Source organism: Nuphar pumila, chromosome 15 (assembly GCF_984573655.1).
Source record: "Nuphar pumila chromosome 15, dmNupPumi1.hap1.1, whole genome shotgun sequence".
Classification (NCBI taxonomy): Eukaryota; Viridiplantae; Streptophyta; class Magnoliopsida; order Nymphaeales; family Nymphaeaceae; genus Nuphar; species Nuphar pumila.
In genome coordinates this window covers 5,907,974-5,926,512 of record NC_143263.1, presented here as the reverse complement: position 1 = coordinate 5,926,512, position 18,539 = coordinate 5,907,974, and the positions used below count along the sequence as shown (strand labels likewise).

Below are 18,539 nucleotides of genomic sequence, written 5' to 3'. Positions count from 1 at the left end.
GGACAGCACAACAAGTACAGTAGGTAAAGCCAGCGCGACTTAGTTTATGATCCTAAGGATGGTTTCTTAGGGTGCGTTCGAGTTTTTTATTCGGAAATCATTCTGATTCTTAAAATATATTATGCATAAATATATATTATCGATATGAGCTCTCTGGAGCCAAGCCGAGTTGAACACCCAGTGTTTGAGCTTGACTCGTTTAAGCTAAACGAGCTGCTTGTGGCTTGGCTCGCCAATTATATGAATCGATCAATCACGAACGAGTTCATGACTAGCCGAACCCAGCCGAGTCACGAGCTGCTCGGTTTGTTTACGAGACATAATACTGGTTGTAACGTATTTACTCATAACTTTAATCAAATTTTGTATTGAATATTTATTTATAATGTTTTAAAGAAACTGATATTTTTCAAGATTTTTATAAAAAAATCTGAAATCTTTTTCAGATATTCATTGCCAAGAATGTCATTTGCACACACACACATATATATATATATATATATATAGAGAGAGAGAGAGAGAGAATGGGGATTGTGCTGCTCCTTTTTTTTATTAGGTCACGCAAGGACCCTTAAAAATTTATAGTTTTAAGTGTTTTATGATATATTTGAAACGTTAGATGTGTTTATCATTAATTATTATTTAAGAAGCAAGCTTTGATGTAAAAATATGAATATTCTATAATCAAATTTTAGTACAATATCAACTATTGATTATTATTTTACCTCTTTAAGCTACACATCTAGGCACAAAGATGCTTAAGCAAAAACATATTTTTTATTAAATAAACAATGATAAATACATCTAACGCTTCAGATCTATCATAAAATACCTAAAACTATGATTTTTTAAGGATCTCAAGGTGACCTAAGAAAAAAAAGCCGCATCACACTCCCCATTCTCTCTCTCTACAAATCTCCCACACCGAGTGAGAACAGAGGACTAGCCTGATGTGCCCCCTCCCTTTTCTTTGATCAATGGAGAGCACCGAAGCAACGGACCCCCCCTCCCTAACTAAACTTTATGCAGTTCGTGATGCTTTTGCAAGTTGCCAAAAGAGGAGCAAGTTGGTTCAGAGAAAAATTATATTTTAAAAAATGTATTAATGATCTTTCCATTGATAGCACCTTTAAGTTTGGGTTCCTTTTTCTTTTTTATCTTTTGAGGGATTGCAAGTTAAATAAATCTTCGTCTCATGATGGTTGTCAATGTGCGTTATCTAATTGGTTGATTGATTTTTTTTTAGATTCAATTGGTTGATCGAGTTGAGGGTCAATTGCTGTTTTTGTGGGACAAAACTCTGGCAAACAAGTGGAGCCCACACGCTAAGATGCAGCAAGTAGATGACTGGGTCCGTGTATCAACCTTGAAATATCTTTACCTTAACATTCATGGTGCATCTATATATCATAATATAATTGAAAAAAAAAAAGCTTTCTCCTAATAAGTTTCAATTCTTTTTATTTCAATATTTTTTCCTATTTATTCAACGCTTATTTTACTTTTCTTAACATACGAAGATCACATGTTTTGAACAAGATTAAGTTGATTTTTCTTCCTCAGCCAATCTCTTGGACCAACTAGTGGATGAATTATCTTCAATATTCGCCATTTTGCATGACCAACATCTTAATCTTCAGCTATGACTTTAATCCTGCTTTAGCAGTTAAACATCTCTATCAACGAACTTTTTGAATGCTTTTTAGGAAGTTTCAAGGGCAATAGAAGTAGGGCTGTCAATGGGTTGGGGGTCAAGGTTAACCCGGATCCATCCATGTAATTAATGACCGGGTTTTGGGTTTTGTTGGGTCATGAAATTGAATCCAGGGGAAGCGAGTGAGAAACTAAAGGAAAACATTTTAAGAAGTGAGTGGGAAGCATGTTTTAGACAAGTGGGAATCCCACTTCCCATAAATGGGAAGCTTGTCCCTACACTTCCTGCTTCAGAAGCATGTTAATATGGTTTGATTTTTTGCTACCAAATCCAATAAATATCCAGATTGGATGGATATCTGAATCCGATTACATGTAAAAAACCGGATATGGTATGTGCTTTTCAACATCAGAATCTGAATTCGAATTCAAATCAATTTAACCAACATTTGATTAGTTGAAACTAGCATTGGCTAGATCATACCCTAATAGTTTACATCCTCTCTCTCTCTAAGTTTTTTTTCAGCCTTGGTGACGGCATGGATAGTGACAAACTGTGTTTTTAGGTGAATATAGGCAGCCAAAATCTCACGATATTTTTTATTTTTTAGGGAAAACCCCGGGTGGGGCCCATGACCACCCTGCCTTACGTGGCATACCTCTGAAAGCTACCTACACACGTGTGCCACAGGTGTTCTACTCAACACCTTCACAACCAACCCCTGGCCACACAGGCGACACCCGAGGTGGTATATTTTTTAATTTTCTTATAAATCTTTTTTTTTTTTTTGACAAAAAGGCAAAACAGTTGAATTAGAAAATTGATAGTTTAATTAATTTTTACAAAGTAAAAAAAATTTAAAAACATAAAATAACATCGAAAAATCAGAAAACCAGAAAAATCGAATTGTACCGATATTTACCAAAAAAATGGTCAGGAAATTTCTCGCATTTCTCTCTCTCTTTTTTTTTTGAGAAAAAAATGCCGATATTAAGCCATTGTCTAACCGCAAAATACATCAGGTACGCTTTTGAATTACCAATTTATTTGAGTGTGAATGTGAATTAATAATTATAAAGCTTTTTGAAGTATGTTTTTTGTAGATAACCCTTAGATAAACTAGCCGGTTGAATCAAATAATTTCAATGTTGGGTTTTTTTTTTTTTCATCAGAAAGGTTTCTCAAGAAAGGAAAGTGGGGAAAGGTGAGGTTTTCGGTTTTCCGACGTAAGACTCCTCTTTCTCACCCGGCCCGTCTCAATTCCTTAGCCGTTCAAATCTTCCGCCAATTCGCCTCCCTCAAAAATCCTCCGTATCCAAACACTCTCCTTTATTCGAAACTCCTGGCGTCGGGCGTCTCCTTCCCGAGGGCTCTGGTAGAGAGGGAACTCTCAAATCACCCCGAACAAACCTAACCTCCTCCCTCGGCCACGATGGAGCGGAAGGAGGCCGAGGGCATCGCCCTCCTCTCCATGTACAACGACGAGGACATGGATCCCGATGACGACGAAGGCGATGAGCCTAACGACGACGGCGTCGTCGTCGACGATGCCGCTGCGGACGATCGTGGTAAGGATGACGGCGATCGCGGCGACGACTACAACGATGGCGATGATCGGGATGTTGATGATGACGTTACCATGCCGATGAAATCCCCGGTTCTAAGGACTCCAGAGAATGCGGATTCCGCTCGGACCGTGGGGTTGCCCCTCAGGAGCCCTTCGAAGTCGCCGCTGACGACGATGCCAACTCCACCTGCGGCGGCTGTTGGGGATTCAGATGTTAGGAGGTTGATCAACGGTGGTGGTTTGGCGATTGTTGATTATGCTCACGATGAGAGCGCGTTGTCGCCTGAGGCGGAGGTAATTCCCTGCCTTCTTTTGTTTTTTGTGCTTCGGGAGAAGATTGAGGCCCCCTTTTTCTTTTTCTTTTGTTTTTTGGTGGTTGAGATCGTGATGGCAAATTATGCGTGTGGTTGACGAGAATTAGGGTTTTGACAGTTTCGGTTCAATGCGTTTTGACGTTTGGACTACTAGAACTCAAATCTGGCCTTGGTTTAATTTGATTATTGTTGTCTTCTGTGGAATTTGTTTACTGTTAGTATCTTCTTGTGGGTTGTTATTGAAATTGATTAGAGTTAGGATTTCGTGGAACAGGTTAATGGTTAGATTGGGTTTTTTGGAATAATTAGGGTTCATATTATGACTTTTTCGTTATGATATTCTTATGCGTAAATGTTGAGTTTTAGATGTCAATATTCATTGGGGTTTTGGTGCACGGTTGGGATTTTAGCTAGCTGCTCTTGGTGGTCTTCGCTGTTGGTCAGCATTAGAGCTGAACAGTTAGGTTTGTCTGATATAGTTCATATGAATTTGAAATATACTTGATGATGTAAGTATTGATTTATGTGTTATGGTTTTGTGAGCACTAAGTTTGATTTGGACAATTAGGGTTTAATTAGATCATGCTTCATATGGATTTGAAAATAATATGGTATGGACTTTTTGGGTGTTGGTGTTCTTTTTCATGGTATTGATTTGAATGTTGGAAGGTTTCTAGTGTAGATCTCTATAGGTGAAAATGGTGTCTGTTTATATCAATAGGCTTCACCTTTGTAAATTTGATGGGCATGCTTGGTGCTAGATCCATTCCTTGTGTAGAACGTTCTTCATCCACTTTGTAGCTTAAAAGGTTTCTACTGGCCTTCAAGGACTGAATCACTGGGAAGAAACAGCAGACGATAGCGTTGAGTTTTTCCTGGCACCAACAGATTGATTTATAGGATAAAAAATTGCCGGGCCTTTTAAAAGACATGCTATAAGAGATCAAGTGAGTGACTCCAGTACGAGCTGACCGTGAGAGCTCTTTTCCCAGAAAAAAGATCTGATTCTGAGAGCTCTGGCTTAACTATCTAATAGAAGGTATTGAATTATATCGAATTTACCACACTTAGCTAGAGAGATCATTACATCATGGAGTGCCTTAAAGTCTACATTTATAGGATAGTAGTCGGGCCTTCTATCCACATGAGAAATATGTAAAAGTGGCTACCTGCAATACTGCTTGGTATGTCTGTCAACTGAAAGTTGAATTACCAAACTAAAATGAACCTTTGGCTAAAAGGTTTTGAGTTGAAAGCTCCATTAGATAACACTTTGAACTCCATGCCCATGTGTTTTAACATTTTGCTTTTATGAGCACTTTGAAACTTGCTTGCATTAGTTGTTGGCTATTGTTTTCTGCTGAAAGTTGTAATTCTTTTAAGTTTGACGTTTCCTTTATTAGTGTTTGTTTTGGTTGGATCTTTTGGTTGTTGATGTTTCCATTAATTGCTTAGCTTTGTTCCTTTGAATCACAGGAGGGTGAGATATTAAGTATGGGTCGAGTTATGTTCGGGGCTGAGCTTCAAGCTTCCAATGGTATGTTCTTCAGCTTCCTTACTCCATTTTTTATGTCTATTTTTCTTAATTCCACTTTCTGTTTGCATGACATATCTTTTGCTAACTGTTATTATGAATGAATTGGACTGTAGCTTTGATCTGGAATATGCATGGACATTGGTCTCATGCTTTTGATTTTCATTGCATTCGCCGTAGGGAGCATCTTTTTTACAATACAAAATGATCGTTCTTTTGCATATAAATTAGTTATACATATACCTTTTCCTGATATTCTTTCAATAATGATGCGGATGCTTAGATGGATGTGTGGAAATACAATAAAAGATAAGATTCGGAACGAAGAGATACGTAAGAAGGTAGGTGTTGCACCCATTGAAAATAAGATGCGAGAGAATCGTTTACGGTGGTTTGGACATATTCGGCGAAGGCCTAATGATGCTCCAGTTAGAAGGTTGGAGAAATGGGAAAATATATTAGTTAAAAGAGGTCGGGGTAGGCCTAGGAAGACTTGGATGGAGATGATAGGAAAGGATATGAATGCTTTGAACCTCACCGAGGACATGGCGTTGGATAGAAATGATTGGAGGAAAAGGATTCATGTGGAAGACCCAAAATGAATTTCTTTTTTGGTTCATATCGCTGACCCCAATTGTTTTGGGATGAAGGCGTAGTTGTTGTTGTTGTTGTTGTATTGTTTCTACTGTTGCTTGGAGTGCATGTTTTGAAAGGAAACATACAAACAAGTCGTCGGACTTATAGAGGAAGATTCTGAAGAACAAAATTTTATATTTTGGAATTTAGTTAGAACGACAATCATCAAGAGAAAAAATAGTGGTCAAATCCAGAACTTTAATTCAATAGACATAGTGAAAAATAATAGTAAAAAATATCCCTTGGAAATTTTTAATATTTATCAATCATTTTTATCATATCAAAATATTTTTGTGTGATTATTTCCATAATTCACTATGTTTCCTTTTTTCATTAATATGTTTTCCACTATTTTTTATGTTACCCAAAGACAAAAATTGATCCTTTTTGTAAGTGATTTTGTTAAAAATTTCTCCTTTTTCATAATCGCAAATATCCTCTTGAGATTTCCGTAAGAACATGTATCCCGGAAAACTGCATCGTTAGAAAACTTTTATTATGGATGTTGCTGATGGTGATTAAGATTCATGGGGCCCTTTGGTTTTTTTTATACAACAAGATGTTGGGTTTGATTAAGAAAGATCACTAGGACCAGGGTAAGATGTACTGTTATCTAGTGTTGAGTGTTGGACAACAAAGAAACAATGAGAAGAATGAGGTGGAGTTTTAGAGTAAGAAAAAGGCAATGTTAAAAGCCTTGCAGTTAAGCATAGATGAAGCAAAGGATCTAAGGTTCAAATAGTAGCTAACTTGGTTGTCAAAGGCAGTGTCTAGGCGACCTAGGCGCAACCCCACCGCTTGGGTGACTAGGTTTGGGCAATGGGGTCCTATTTTAGTGCCTAGGCGGCGGCTAGCTCGCCTAGGCTGGGACAACCTAAGCTTAAGCCTAGATTGGTCTTGTTTTTTTTTGGGTTGACCAAACGACCCATATAAAAGGAGAAAAGGGGCCCTAATTTCCCCCTTTTCCCCTTTTCACTCTCTCTCTCTCTCACGGGCTCTCGATTTTTTGCAAGAAGAAGAAGAAGAGGACCAAGAGGTACTCTCTCTCTCTCAGTGTCTCTTGGGTTTTTGCAAGAAGAAGAAGAAGAAGAGGACCAAGATGTACGCCCTCCTCTCTCTCTCTCTCGTTCTCACTCTATTCTCTCTTTCATTCTCAGTTCTCACCCTCTTTCTTTCTCTCATTCTCTCTCTCTCTTTTTCTTTCTTTTTCTCTTGTCCTTGCTCTTCCTTTTTTTTCCTTTTCCTTCCATTTTCATTTTTCTTCTTCCCGTTTTTCCTTCCTCTTCCTTTTTCTTCTTCTTCTTCCTGTTAATTATACTATATTTCAGTTATATTATATACTTTATTTCAGCATATATAATACTCTATTTCAGCACAATGAACTAATCACATGATTTTGTTAATTATACTGTATTTCCTCTTGCTGTTGTTAATTTTTTTGTTTACATGATTTTATTTTTTGTATATTGTTCATTCACATTGTTAGTTGTATGGTTTCTTTATTCAATTGTTTATTTATTCTTCATTTTTTTAGCAGATTATTTAATATAATTGCTTTACAGTGTACGATGACATGTTATGTTTTGTCTATTGCTTATTGTTGATTGATTTTATGTTGTATACATGTTTGTTATTAATTTTAGTAGTTTGTTTACAATGTAAACTTTATATATTTTGTGTGTGTTTTTATTTTTTTTTATTTGGGGTACCGACTTGTCCTAAAAAATCATACTTTAAAACAGAAAATTGGTTAAGTTAAATTAGGGATGTCAGTGGATGTCTGATCAAATCTGAATCCGATCAGTCGTATTCAGTAAAGCAAACGGGATCTGATTATTAATCACACTCCGTATGCAGATTTGCATCTGAATCCAAAACAGAAGTGAATTTGAATCTGATGGATTATCCCACCCAAATACCTGTAAAATATATCCGACTATCTAATCAGATTCAGATTCATTATTACCTTGCTCCATCTGACTTCAAATCAGAGCCCAAATTCGATTAGGCTAGATCTGATAGGGTTGGATTTGGTAATGCCTGTAAGGATTAATGTAATATTGTGATTTAAATTATTTAATTACCGAGGTATACTTATCGGTGTTTTCTTTGTATCCTTTTTTACTTTTAGGTATACCTATTATGTATTTAGTACTTAGATTAAGTATACTTAAATGTATGCTTGTAGGGTTAGAATATGTAAATTTAATTTGTACTTTTGTGTTTATTTTTTAGTCATTATTTAAGGACTAATATTTATATGTATTTTAATTTTAATTTTAATTTTTCCTTTTTTGATCAAACTGATTTGATCAAGCTAGCTGTTAGGACTATGCCTAACGGCTAGTTGGAGGGAGGTCCAACAACTAACCGTTAGGCTGGTCCTCTCCTTTTCTCTCTCTCGCTCCCTTATATAAAGGGTGTATGTGTGTGCCTTAGTGAGAGAGGATGTATGTATGTAGAGCATTGTTGTTAAAAGCATGCCTCGAGGCACAAAAGGCGTGTCTTGAGGCGAGGCGAGGCCTTTGTTGCCTCAAGGCACACCAAACAAAAAATGTATAGTCTACCTTCTCTTTTCTATCATCTTTATCAAATCCATTTTCATTTTCTAAGAAAGTCACATCCTTAGAAACATAAAGTTTATTATTTTTGGAATCAAAACATCTATATCTATTTTTATTTTTCCTATATACAATGAATACACATTGAATAACTTTTGAAGTTAACTTATCTCTTTTGTGTAAAAGCATAAAACATTTACAACAAAAAAACGTCAAACACTTAAAATTGGGTGTCATTTTAAATATTTTCTTGTAGGAAGGAAATTTTGTCAAAGAGGATTAGGTCATTCTATTTATCAAATAAGTTGAAGTTAGAATGGTCTTGGCCCAAAAACTTTTAAGAATATTTTTTGAAATAAGTAGGGTTCTAGCGGTTTTCATAGTATGTTATGTTTTTTTTCCACTAGCCTATTTTATAGAGGAGTTCTAGGGAATGACTTTTGATGGCAAATACCATTTTGTTTCAAATAATTTTGAAATTCATTTGATAAATATTCTTCACCTGAATTCGATCTAAGAATGAAAATGTTGCTTTGAAATTGATTTTTGATTTTTATGTGAAATTCGGTCTGGTTCATTGTGAGAAAGAATGACTTATTGTGCTTCCTTTATAGTAATACCGTTTATGGATATCTGAACTCAAGCAGCCATAAAAATTAGAAAGAAGAGGAAGCAACAAGAGAGGGAAGAACTATAAACTTCATTAGTTTGGAAAAGAAGACACAATCATCTAGAGGGGCGTCCCCACATCCTACACTAAAAGACAAAAATTGTTGACTCTAACGTAATATTACATAAACAAGGATACCCCTAATAAGAATGCAATATACAAGTAAATACTCAAAGAAAAGGGGCAACACACAATTAGTAATACAATATTGTACATAACTTTCAACACTCTCCCTCAAACTTAGGGTGATGTGATGGAGTCATCCCAAGTTCGCAAAGGAAAGTGTTAAAATGAGACAAAGCAAAACTCTTTGTAAACATATTTGCAATCTAATCATGTGAGCTCACATGCTCTAAAGCAACTCCATCCTCATAGGCTTTCCTGGTATAGTGATGATCTATCTCCATGTGCTTGGTTGTTTTGTGAAACTCTGGATTTTATGCTATATGAATAGCACTCATATTGTCACAATACAAAGAAGTCCTGACAACAATAAGAACACCCAACTCACCCAATAGTCACCTTAACTAAACAATCTCAGTTGTGACTTGAGGGATATTGAATTTTCTACCAGGATAAGAGCCAAAAGTAATAGAACCGACTTTTGAAACATACATAGATAAACCATTTGCAGTGCGAAAAACACCATTGCAGGGTTGACAATTGGTTAATATAGACTCATGGGCTATCATGTGGCAAGAAGCTCCCGAGTATATTAACCAACCAGAGGAGTAACTTAAGATACCTGTAAGGGCAGTACCAGATGAAGAAGCAAGAGTAGTTGAAGAAGCGACTATGATTGATTGAGCAAGAAGTTGCAATTGTTGAATGTATTATTGCATCTTCTCCAATAACTGAATTTGACTATCACTGGAGTGGTTTATGAACCTCTCTAAAGATGAGATAACACTCTGAGTACTACTGTCAGCAAGACTATCATTGGGCTTAGCACCCTTTCCATTTGATGCAACTATAAGGGACCTCTTTTCTTCCTTAGTGACGAGCATGAATTCTTCGTGCGGCCATGTTCCTTACAACAATGACATTGAAGAGAACTCATGTCACCTCTACCCCCAGTCTTGCCACCTTCTTTGCCACAAACTATTGAGGAACCGCCATAACACTGTCACTGGATGAATAGGTCCCAAGAGACTTTAACTTGTTCTCTTCTGCAATCAACTTAGCTAAAACATGAGTAATTGAGAGCAATAGAGGACAATGCAAGATGACACTCCTCACACCGTCAATCTCAAGTCTAAGTGCTATAAGAAACTCAATAAGTCTGATTGTCTCCTTATGTTGATCAAGTAGCCCCATACAAGTCTGACATATGGTACACTTTTCACATTTGGTTTGACCTTCCATGAGTGCAATTACAACCCAAACTCTTTGCATGACAGAGTAAAACTTTTCAACCGACTTGTTTCTTTAACATATAGCCTTCAATTCTTGCACGAGTTGGTATTGTCTAGCCCAATTTTCTTGCTTGTAGACTTGTTTAAGATACACCCACATTTCTTTAGCCTCCTGAAATTTGAGAGGTTCACAACTATCCTTTGTTTCACTGAACCTAATATACAAGTATTTACTCGTGCATTGTTCACTATCTATTCTTCTAACAATTTCTCATAATCGACGTCAACAAACTTTGGTTTGGCTTTGGTCCTGTTCAAATAGCCACCAAGCCTCTTTCTAACAATTACAATTGTTATGAAATCAACCTAATATGCATAATTTGTCCCATTCAACTTCATTAGGACAATTTAAATTCCTTCTTTCTCTATACCAAGGTTACCAAAAACGTTATAGTACGCTTCCCCGAAACATGTTTCGAAAGCTCGAAATGCATTGCTTCCAAAACAAGCGGGGAAGCGACTATTTTAAATGGGAAGCACACTTTCCATTATTGTTAATGTGTGCTTCCCATTTCTCTTTCCACTCACTTTTCACTTGCTTCCCAATATCAGGAAGTGAATTTTCTTTTTTGGGGGGGTTTAGAGCCTTTAACAATTTTTTTCTCAATATCGCGGAAACTCGATTCTTATTCGCTTCCCACTTGAATCCTAGGCCGTTTCCTCTTTGCTTTTGGTTTGCTTCTTAGGTCTCTTTCGAGACAATTCCCGGTTCACTTCTAAGTCAGCCTGCGCTTTTCACTTCTTAAAATTTTAGAAGTGCCTTGCTTCCCACTTTCGCTTCTCGAATCGCTTTCTGCTCCTGCTTCGTCGATTGGCAACTCTGCTCCATACCTCACACAACCCCAAACTATAATATAGGTTGCACACATAACACCAATACAGCAAAACAACAGCAAATATGCTGAATGAAGACAACTATACAACCCAAAAGATCAAGCCAATATGAACCGACGAGTCAAGTATAAACTGTCTACACACAAAAGAGACTGCAATGTGAAAGGGATGCAATCTCACAAACTGAAACATAGTCAAGACCCTTAATCAGATTACCACAACTGGCAGCCAAGTGTAATCTCCAAACAAGATTAACTAAATACATGATCAGCAAGGCCAAACACATCACTGATACACACTCAAAACCAGTTATGAATATCAAACTTCATAAATATTGGCACCCAATATCAATGTTGAACTCAAATTCACAAGCAACTGATTATCCCATGCAAGCCATACTTGCAAGAATCAATATAACCACCAAAATACCATCAAACTTTCCAAAAGATTCAAGATTATAAAAGTGTATCGTAACCCATATCGGCTGGACACAAAATAAGATATGTATTGTATCACATCGTAAAAAATCATATTTTTAATAGAAAACCTCCAAAAATTCCAAAACAATAGGAAAAATCTAAAAAATTCATAACACAAGAAACAATGATAAATAAAACCATAATATCACATATCAAGCAATTATTAGCTGCATAAGACATTGGACATTCAATAATCAAGATAATATGCTATGAAGGGTATGCATATCTTATAAGAAAAATGTAAATCGTGAAATAATAAACAACAAAACTAAGCTAACAAGTCATAAGATTCATAATAGTGCATGTTTACATAAACAAAAACAAAATTCCAAAGTGTTTCTCAGTACCTAAAAATTTTAAGTAACCAATTTTGTTTTTAGTTCAAACAAAAATGAAGACTTCTTCTTGCAAAAAATCAATCTCAAGTTCTTTAGGAGTGAACACAAATTCACCCTAAGGAGTCTTATATGTTAAAAAAAAAGAGTTAGTGTAACATAAACTGCACGAATTGTGTATCGTAAGATACACATTGTATTGGGGTGTATCGTATGTTGTAGGGTGTATCATACGATCCACCTGATACAGGTACGTTACACACCCGTATCGAGATGCAGGTGTATATCGTATTAATTTACCCAAAGTAACGATACCTATCACGGTATGATACTTCAAACACTGAAAAGATTAGTGTCCACAACTTTCTAACATCAAAACGATAGCAAGGCAATCGACCAACACCTCAAGGCTCAAACTACCATCAATCTGATCAGGTTTTCAAGATTTCTGAAATCTGGTCAGATTCCTTCTCACGGCAGAAAATATACAGAAAAATCCTTTAAAATCCAGAACCGCACCAAATTGACTAGGGTTTGATTCCAAAGACTTCTAAAATCAAACCCTAGTGAACCCCCAAATCAGATCGAAGAACAGATCACCTGACCATATGGTCGTTCTTCCTCTGATGACATCAACACAGATGAGAATCCCACAACCAGAATGAAGCAACAGTCCCTCTGAGATGATCGAATGCCTCTTCTCTTCAGTTATGGCTCTGATACCATATCCGAACTCAAACAGCCGTGGAAATTAGGGAGAACAAGAGCCAACAAAAGAGGGAAGAACTAGAAACTTCAATAGCTTGAAAAAGAAGAAATATACAACCATATAGAGGGGCGTCACCTCATCCTACACTACACGACAAAAACCGTTGGCTCTAACATAATATTACATGGATAAGAATACCCCTAATAAGAATGTAATATACAAGTAAATCCACAAAGAAAGGGGCAGCACACAATTAGTAATACAGTATTGTACATAACTCTAAACAAGGGACACCTCTGACATGAGCTCGTCTCTTAAGAGTACTAATTTATGTTTTGTTTATTTTATGTTTATGGCTTTTAATGAAGGGATTTCTTTTTTTCCCTGCCTCATGGTTTGGTAGAGGCATACCAGTACAGGACACCTCCTGGGTCTGTTAGGATCATGACCCCAAGCAAGACGGAAACTGCACAGCTGGTCCCACAAGCTGAAGAACTGAAGTCTGATGTTGATTCACATGTGGACTCCAGTACTGCTAGAGAACTTGAAGCAGATCAAAACACTGAAGCCACCGGAAGGCCTGGAGAAGAAGACGCATTAAAAGAGAATGTTGATCCATTGGAAATATTTCTTCCTACACCACCTACAGCCAAGTGCTCAGCAGAGCTGCAGGTAAGTGTAAGATTGGATGGATTTATGCCAGGATATGTGCTATTTGATTGCTTGGTTGCAATTCTCTTTCTTTCTTTTGTGATGTAAATGTTATCCTTTCCAGGAAAGTTCTTTGAATGGCATTTTCACTTGAATTTTTAGTTTCTTAACTTCAATCTTTGAAGGGGATCCAGTGTTTGTTACCATCTGACAAAGTAAAATGAATGTTTTCTGCAGGCCAAAATCATTAAGTTTCTTGGTCTTATGAGCAGTGGCAGAAGCTTCAATGAAGATTTGCGCAATTCAAAAGGTTATAGGAACCCCAACTTTTTGCAGCATGCAGTGCGGTACCAAGAAATAGATCCGCTTGGTACCTGCTTCAGCAAAGACGTGTTTGACCCTTATGGGTATGACAAAAGCGACTATTATGACGAAATAGGTCATTGACAGTTCCTCTAGCTGCCCACTGGAGAATGTCTGTAAACTTTATTTTGTAGAATCCATGTTTGTTATTGCTTTGTTTGTGTTGTGAGAGATGTAGGGACAGTTAGCTCTCATATCTGAAATTGGGTTTTCCCATGTTCTCTATGTCGAAAAGAAGCTGAAATGAAACGTGAGATGGAAAGGAAAGAACAGGAGAAAAGGAAGAACCAGAAAATTGAGTTTACTCAAGGTGGCATACTGCCTACACCAGTGGTTCCAGCACCAAAGCCACAAGTGACAGGTGATGGAAGGATGCCATGATAACTAGGATCATGTACTTTGGATACTTTTGGTGTCTTATTGTTGGCTATTGCACCTCTTCAGCTTGTATTGTGCCATTTCATACATTTTAATATTTGAGGATTTGGAGATCTTCTTTTTCATGTTAGGCAACATCTATCTTCAAGCTCCTATTGCTCATTATTTCCTTTCTTGTTGCCTTCAGCACCAATCCTAAGTGCTTCAGCTGTTGCTGTAAATTTGCCCTCACTGCATCCAGCTCCTACCACTGGTGATGCATTGCAAAAGGATGCTAGGCAGAACAAAAGGTCAAAATGGGACAAGGTTTTTATGTTCTGAAAACCTCCCAAAGTTTTTATTTGCTCAGGATATTATTCTATGACAGCTTGGTCAATGCATGTTGTCTTCTGTTTTTCAGGTGGACGGTGATAGGAAGGTTCCCATGCCTGCTGGTGGACAGGATCCTATATCAACAGTTGGTGCACATGCGGCATTGCTGTCTGCTGCAAATGCTGGTGCTGGATATACTGCTTTTGCGTAAGTTCTCTATTTTGTATGCATCTTACTTTTATCTACCAGAATTCTACTTAAATTAGACAACTCATAAAATAAGCCTCATATCATTCCAGGATGCAATTAGTAATCAGTACTTGTTGGCAGCACTAGCATAGTCAACAATGGCATTGGTTACTGGAAAACTAGGCTTCATATTTTTTACTTGTTGGCTATTAATTTTGGGACCTGAATGGAAGCATTTTAGTTTAGCATTCAGCACCTTAATATATATCACTGCGGGTTAATTCCCATTGAATCTTCCGTGGTGTCAACAACTTTTCTGGAAACATGAGAGTTCCTGTACAATTTAATATTAGGGATAATTATTTGAATTCAAAAGTTTATCTCTCTCTCTATCTGTGATGTCTGCATGATGAATCATTTCTGCTCACTGCCTGCCCTTACTGTTAAATTGCACATATACTATGTCACCTGGGTACGGGTACGGGTATGGGTACATGTATGGGTACGGGTGCGGGTACAGGTATGGAGTGTACAACATGACAATTCCAAAAAATATGGATACGGCAACACGGCTAAATATATACTGAAAAATATATATTATATATCTAAAATATACTGAAAATATATATTATATATCTAAAATATATATTATATATTGAAAATATAATACATAATATAATATAATATAATATAATATAGGACATGGAAAATGCTGTGTCCAGGTACCAGTACCCGTGTTGACACGGGTACGGCACTCAAAGTGCAATGTCGCAGTAACATCGTACATATATAGGTGTATAATATGATTGTATATGCATATATACATATAAATATGTATATATATTTTTCTTGTGCTTGTAATACATAAACCCATTAGGGGTAATTTTGTCATTTTTTGTGTAATAGGCTGTGCCCATTAGGGGCACTTTAGTATTTTTACATTTTACTTTCTTTGTTTTTCTATTTTTGTCTTCTTATTTCTTGCTAGGGACATAATGGTCCTTAGCCATTAGAGTCGTTGGGACCTCCCCAATGGCTATAAAACCTCCCCAACGGCTATATTTATAGCCGTTGGGGTGTTTCCCAATGGCTCTAAGTGGCCTCTCTTCTCTATATAAAGTGGAATAATCCTCTTCTTGTATTATGCTTGTTTCAAGCTCTCATTGGAATACAAATATATATTTTTTATGCTCTTTGTGTTGCCCATTAGTGGCATTGTGCTTGTGTTTGCATCTTGACTCATAAGTGGTTCTTGGTGGTGTTCCTACTTGTGTATTTTGTAAGCACCTAAGAGGCATTTCTTTGTATTTCCTGTATTACACTTACTACACACCTTCTTGCTTCACATTCTTTTTGTCATTCTGAACCAACTTTGACAATGATGCATCTAGTAAACTAGATAACTGATTTGTGGACTGGCGCCTTTTTTATAACAGTTCTGATAAATCATATGCCATTAACTACTCTTGAGGAATATACACATAAGTTTGCATTACTTGACAGCATCTCAACTATTTGTTACTGTGGATTTTTGGTTGCCTATTCTAAATTCACATCTTTCTCAATCTCGGATAAATAAGTTTGCTAGTAGGTCTTGGCCAAGTTGGATATGCAGATGAATTCAGAGGGACGTGTTTCTTTATTTAGTATTGAATTTCATATAAATGGCTTGTGACATTTGTTGAGTGAATTCCTGATATCTTGAAGGGCTAAAGGTCACACAGTTTGATAGTTGGTACGGATTTCTCTCTTTGAACAAGGACTGTGAGTCAAAGGGATATTTATGCAGTGTCCACCACACCAAGTCTCCGTGCTTAACTGAAATAAGTAGTGAATAGTTTCAATGTTTTTTTGATAGGCGAACAGTTGCATTGTTTAATGAACAAATCTCATCATCAAATGATGAGAATGTGAGTGTTGATGCAGAAACTCGTAATGAAGAAGCATCTTCATTAGTACAAAAACAGAGACTAGAGTTGAGCCTCTTGCAATCTGCACCTTAACTATAGTCAATGGCAGAGAGACGAAAACATTATACTAATTATCAAACTTGTATAATGTTTTTCTCACTTCATCGATTTATTTAGTCTTCAGCACAAGCGAATATTGTTTTCCCTTTGAACTTGTTTTGGAGAATTCTCTTAGATCTTGTATATTGTCTAATGCAAGATACTAAAGAACTAACCATTATAATAACCATGGCTGGGAAACATCTTTCTCTAGATTTTATCATTTCTTTTCTTATTGTCTGATTCAGTAATTCTTGAGCGTTGACCTTTATGTATGAAAATTGTGGATCAGCTTCCAACCATGCGAGTTGACATCCTTCACATTAATCTGACCATTTCAATCATTCATCTTCGTTTGCAGATACTGTGTTTGAAACTAGGGTCTGCTTTTGCCTAGGCCGACCGCCTCTTTTTTCTCTTGTGAAAAGAGAACTACCTAATTTTAAGTTTGAGCCAGGAACTGGGTTTTAATGCATTGGTTCAAGACTTTGTGCTACCATTGAGGATACTTGCGGTGTATATGGTAAGGTAGTTTCAGCTAGGGCTGCACAACGAGCCAAGCTAGCTCGAGCTCGGCTTGGGCTCGACTCGTTTAAGCCCAGCTCAGATTCGTCCAAGTAAATAAACAAGCGGAGCTTGAACACAAGCTTAAGCTCGTTAAATATAAACGAGCCGAGCTTGGATATGTTTGCATTTTTTTGGACAAAAAACAAAAGCCAAGGTTTCATCCAAGTGGTTTGTATGTTAGACGTTTGTGTGAGAGGTGGTGTTTCGAATCCCGCTTTTCCCATTTTCATTGAAAATATTTTTTTTCAAAAAATCAACTCGGCTCCAACCAAGCCTGGCCAGACTCTAGCTAAACTCAGAGCCGAGTTTGTACTCATTCTGTTCAAGCTCGGCTCAGCTCAACCCGAGCTTGAACATGCCTTTTTCTGAACGAGTCGAGCTTCTTGAGCTTAAGCTGGGCTTGAGCTCTGCTCGAGCCCGGCTCTTGTGCACCCCTAGTTTCAGCTACCCATCAACCTGTTATAGAGACACACCATTTAGGGTCCGGTTCTTAAGGGGCACGACACAGTTTGTGGACATGCCCACAACACTTCATGACATCTTCAACAATATTTTAATAGTGTTAATATTACTTTAATATGTTTAATATTAAATGGATTTTTATATAGTAAAATATCAAAAATGTATTATTTTATCAATTAAAAAACGCAAAATCTTTCATGTCTAATTTTCAAAAAAATTGTTTATTTGTGTCTCAAACTCATACAAGTTCGCATCAGTGTCCTTGTGACATAGTTGCCAACTTGGTTATTACCAACCTTCTCATTTGTTATCGTTCCTGTTTGCAGGCAACAGAAAAGAAAAGAAGCCGCAGAGAAAAGATCAAGCGAGAAAGTTGGAAAAGATATTGGGAAGTAGGTGTAACTTTTGAAAGATTTTTTTTTAGCTGGGGAGGGAGGGAGGTTGTATAATTTCAGTTCAGAAGGTACCTTTTGTACTTGCTCATGGTCTTGAAAGAGTGTTAAAATCCCCTCCACCTTTTTCCATTCTGATCTTTATTTGTAACGTATATTTATCCAGAATATAAAATGCTTATAAATCTTCAAACGTTTTGCTCCCACAGGCACTGGTGTTTATGAGTGGAGACTCGTACAATCTAAGAAGTCTCACTCTTTTTAGATTTTGTGCTCTTTGATTTGTTCCTCTCTCCGTACTGCATTCTAATGAGACCCATTTTAAGTCTGTGATTTATGCTTGGTTGTTGCACAGTTACCAGAAGCTTTTTGCTACATGGGGAAATTCATTTCTCCAGACTCTCTCTTCTCGGAAGTGGGAAACTCTTCACTTCCCCGAAAGGAAGGGAAGCTGTGGGAAACTGGTTTCCAAAATATGAGAAAATCAATTCCCTTTAGTGAGAGTCTG

At 37.0% G+C, this 18,539-nt stretch overlaps 1 protein-coding gene across 6 annotated transcripts; it reads left to right on the top strand.

The window, feature by feature from the left end:
* Positions 1-2,806: 2,806 nt before the first annotated feature.
* LOC149814266 (uncharacterized) lies at positions 2,807-18,237 on the top strand. Of its 6 annotated transcripts, none has more exons than XR_016427960.1 (9): positions 2,807-3,515; positions 5,012-5,072; positions 13,112-13,380; positions 13,597-13,798; positions 13,961-14,083; positions 14,288-14,390; positions 14,501-14,619; positions 16,972-17,133; positions 17,966-18,064. XR_016427960.1 is itself a non-coding variant. In XM_089989388.1 (8 exons), the coding sequence occupies exons 1-8, from the start codon at positions 3,087-3,089 to the stop codon at positions 18,033-18,035; spliced, it is 1,392 nt and encodes a 463-aa protein (XP_089845514.1). In that variant the 5' UTR covers positions 2,807-3,086; the 3' UTR covers positions 18,036-18,237. The 6 variants fall into 6 exon arrangements, 4 of the variants coding, with proteins under 4 accessions (XP_089845514.1, XP_089845515.1, XP_089845513.1 ...); XR_016427959.1 differs by having other exon boundaries at positions 13,958-14,083; XM_089989388.1 differs by lacking the exon at positions 16,972-17,133 and having other exon boundaries at positions 14,288-14,406; positions 17,966-18,237.
* The last annotated feature ends 302 nt before the right edge of the window (positions 18,238-18,539 follow it).

Bases quoted from the DNA above. Each gene is read 5' to 3' on its own strand.
- LOC149814266 (XM_089989387.1), top strand. From the start codon at position 3,087: ATGGAGCGGAAGGAGGCCGAGGGCATCGCCCTCCTCTCCATGTACAAC. The intron at 13,381-13,596 runs GTAAGTGTAAGA...TGTTTTCTGCAG, and splicing joins AGTGCTCAGCAGAGCTGCAG to GCCAAAATCATTAAGTTTCT. The intron at 13,799-13,957 runs GTCATTGACAGT...TATGTCGAAAAG, and splicing joins CGACTATTATGACGAAATAG to AAGCTGAAATGAAACGTGAG.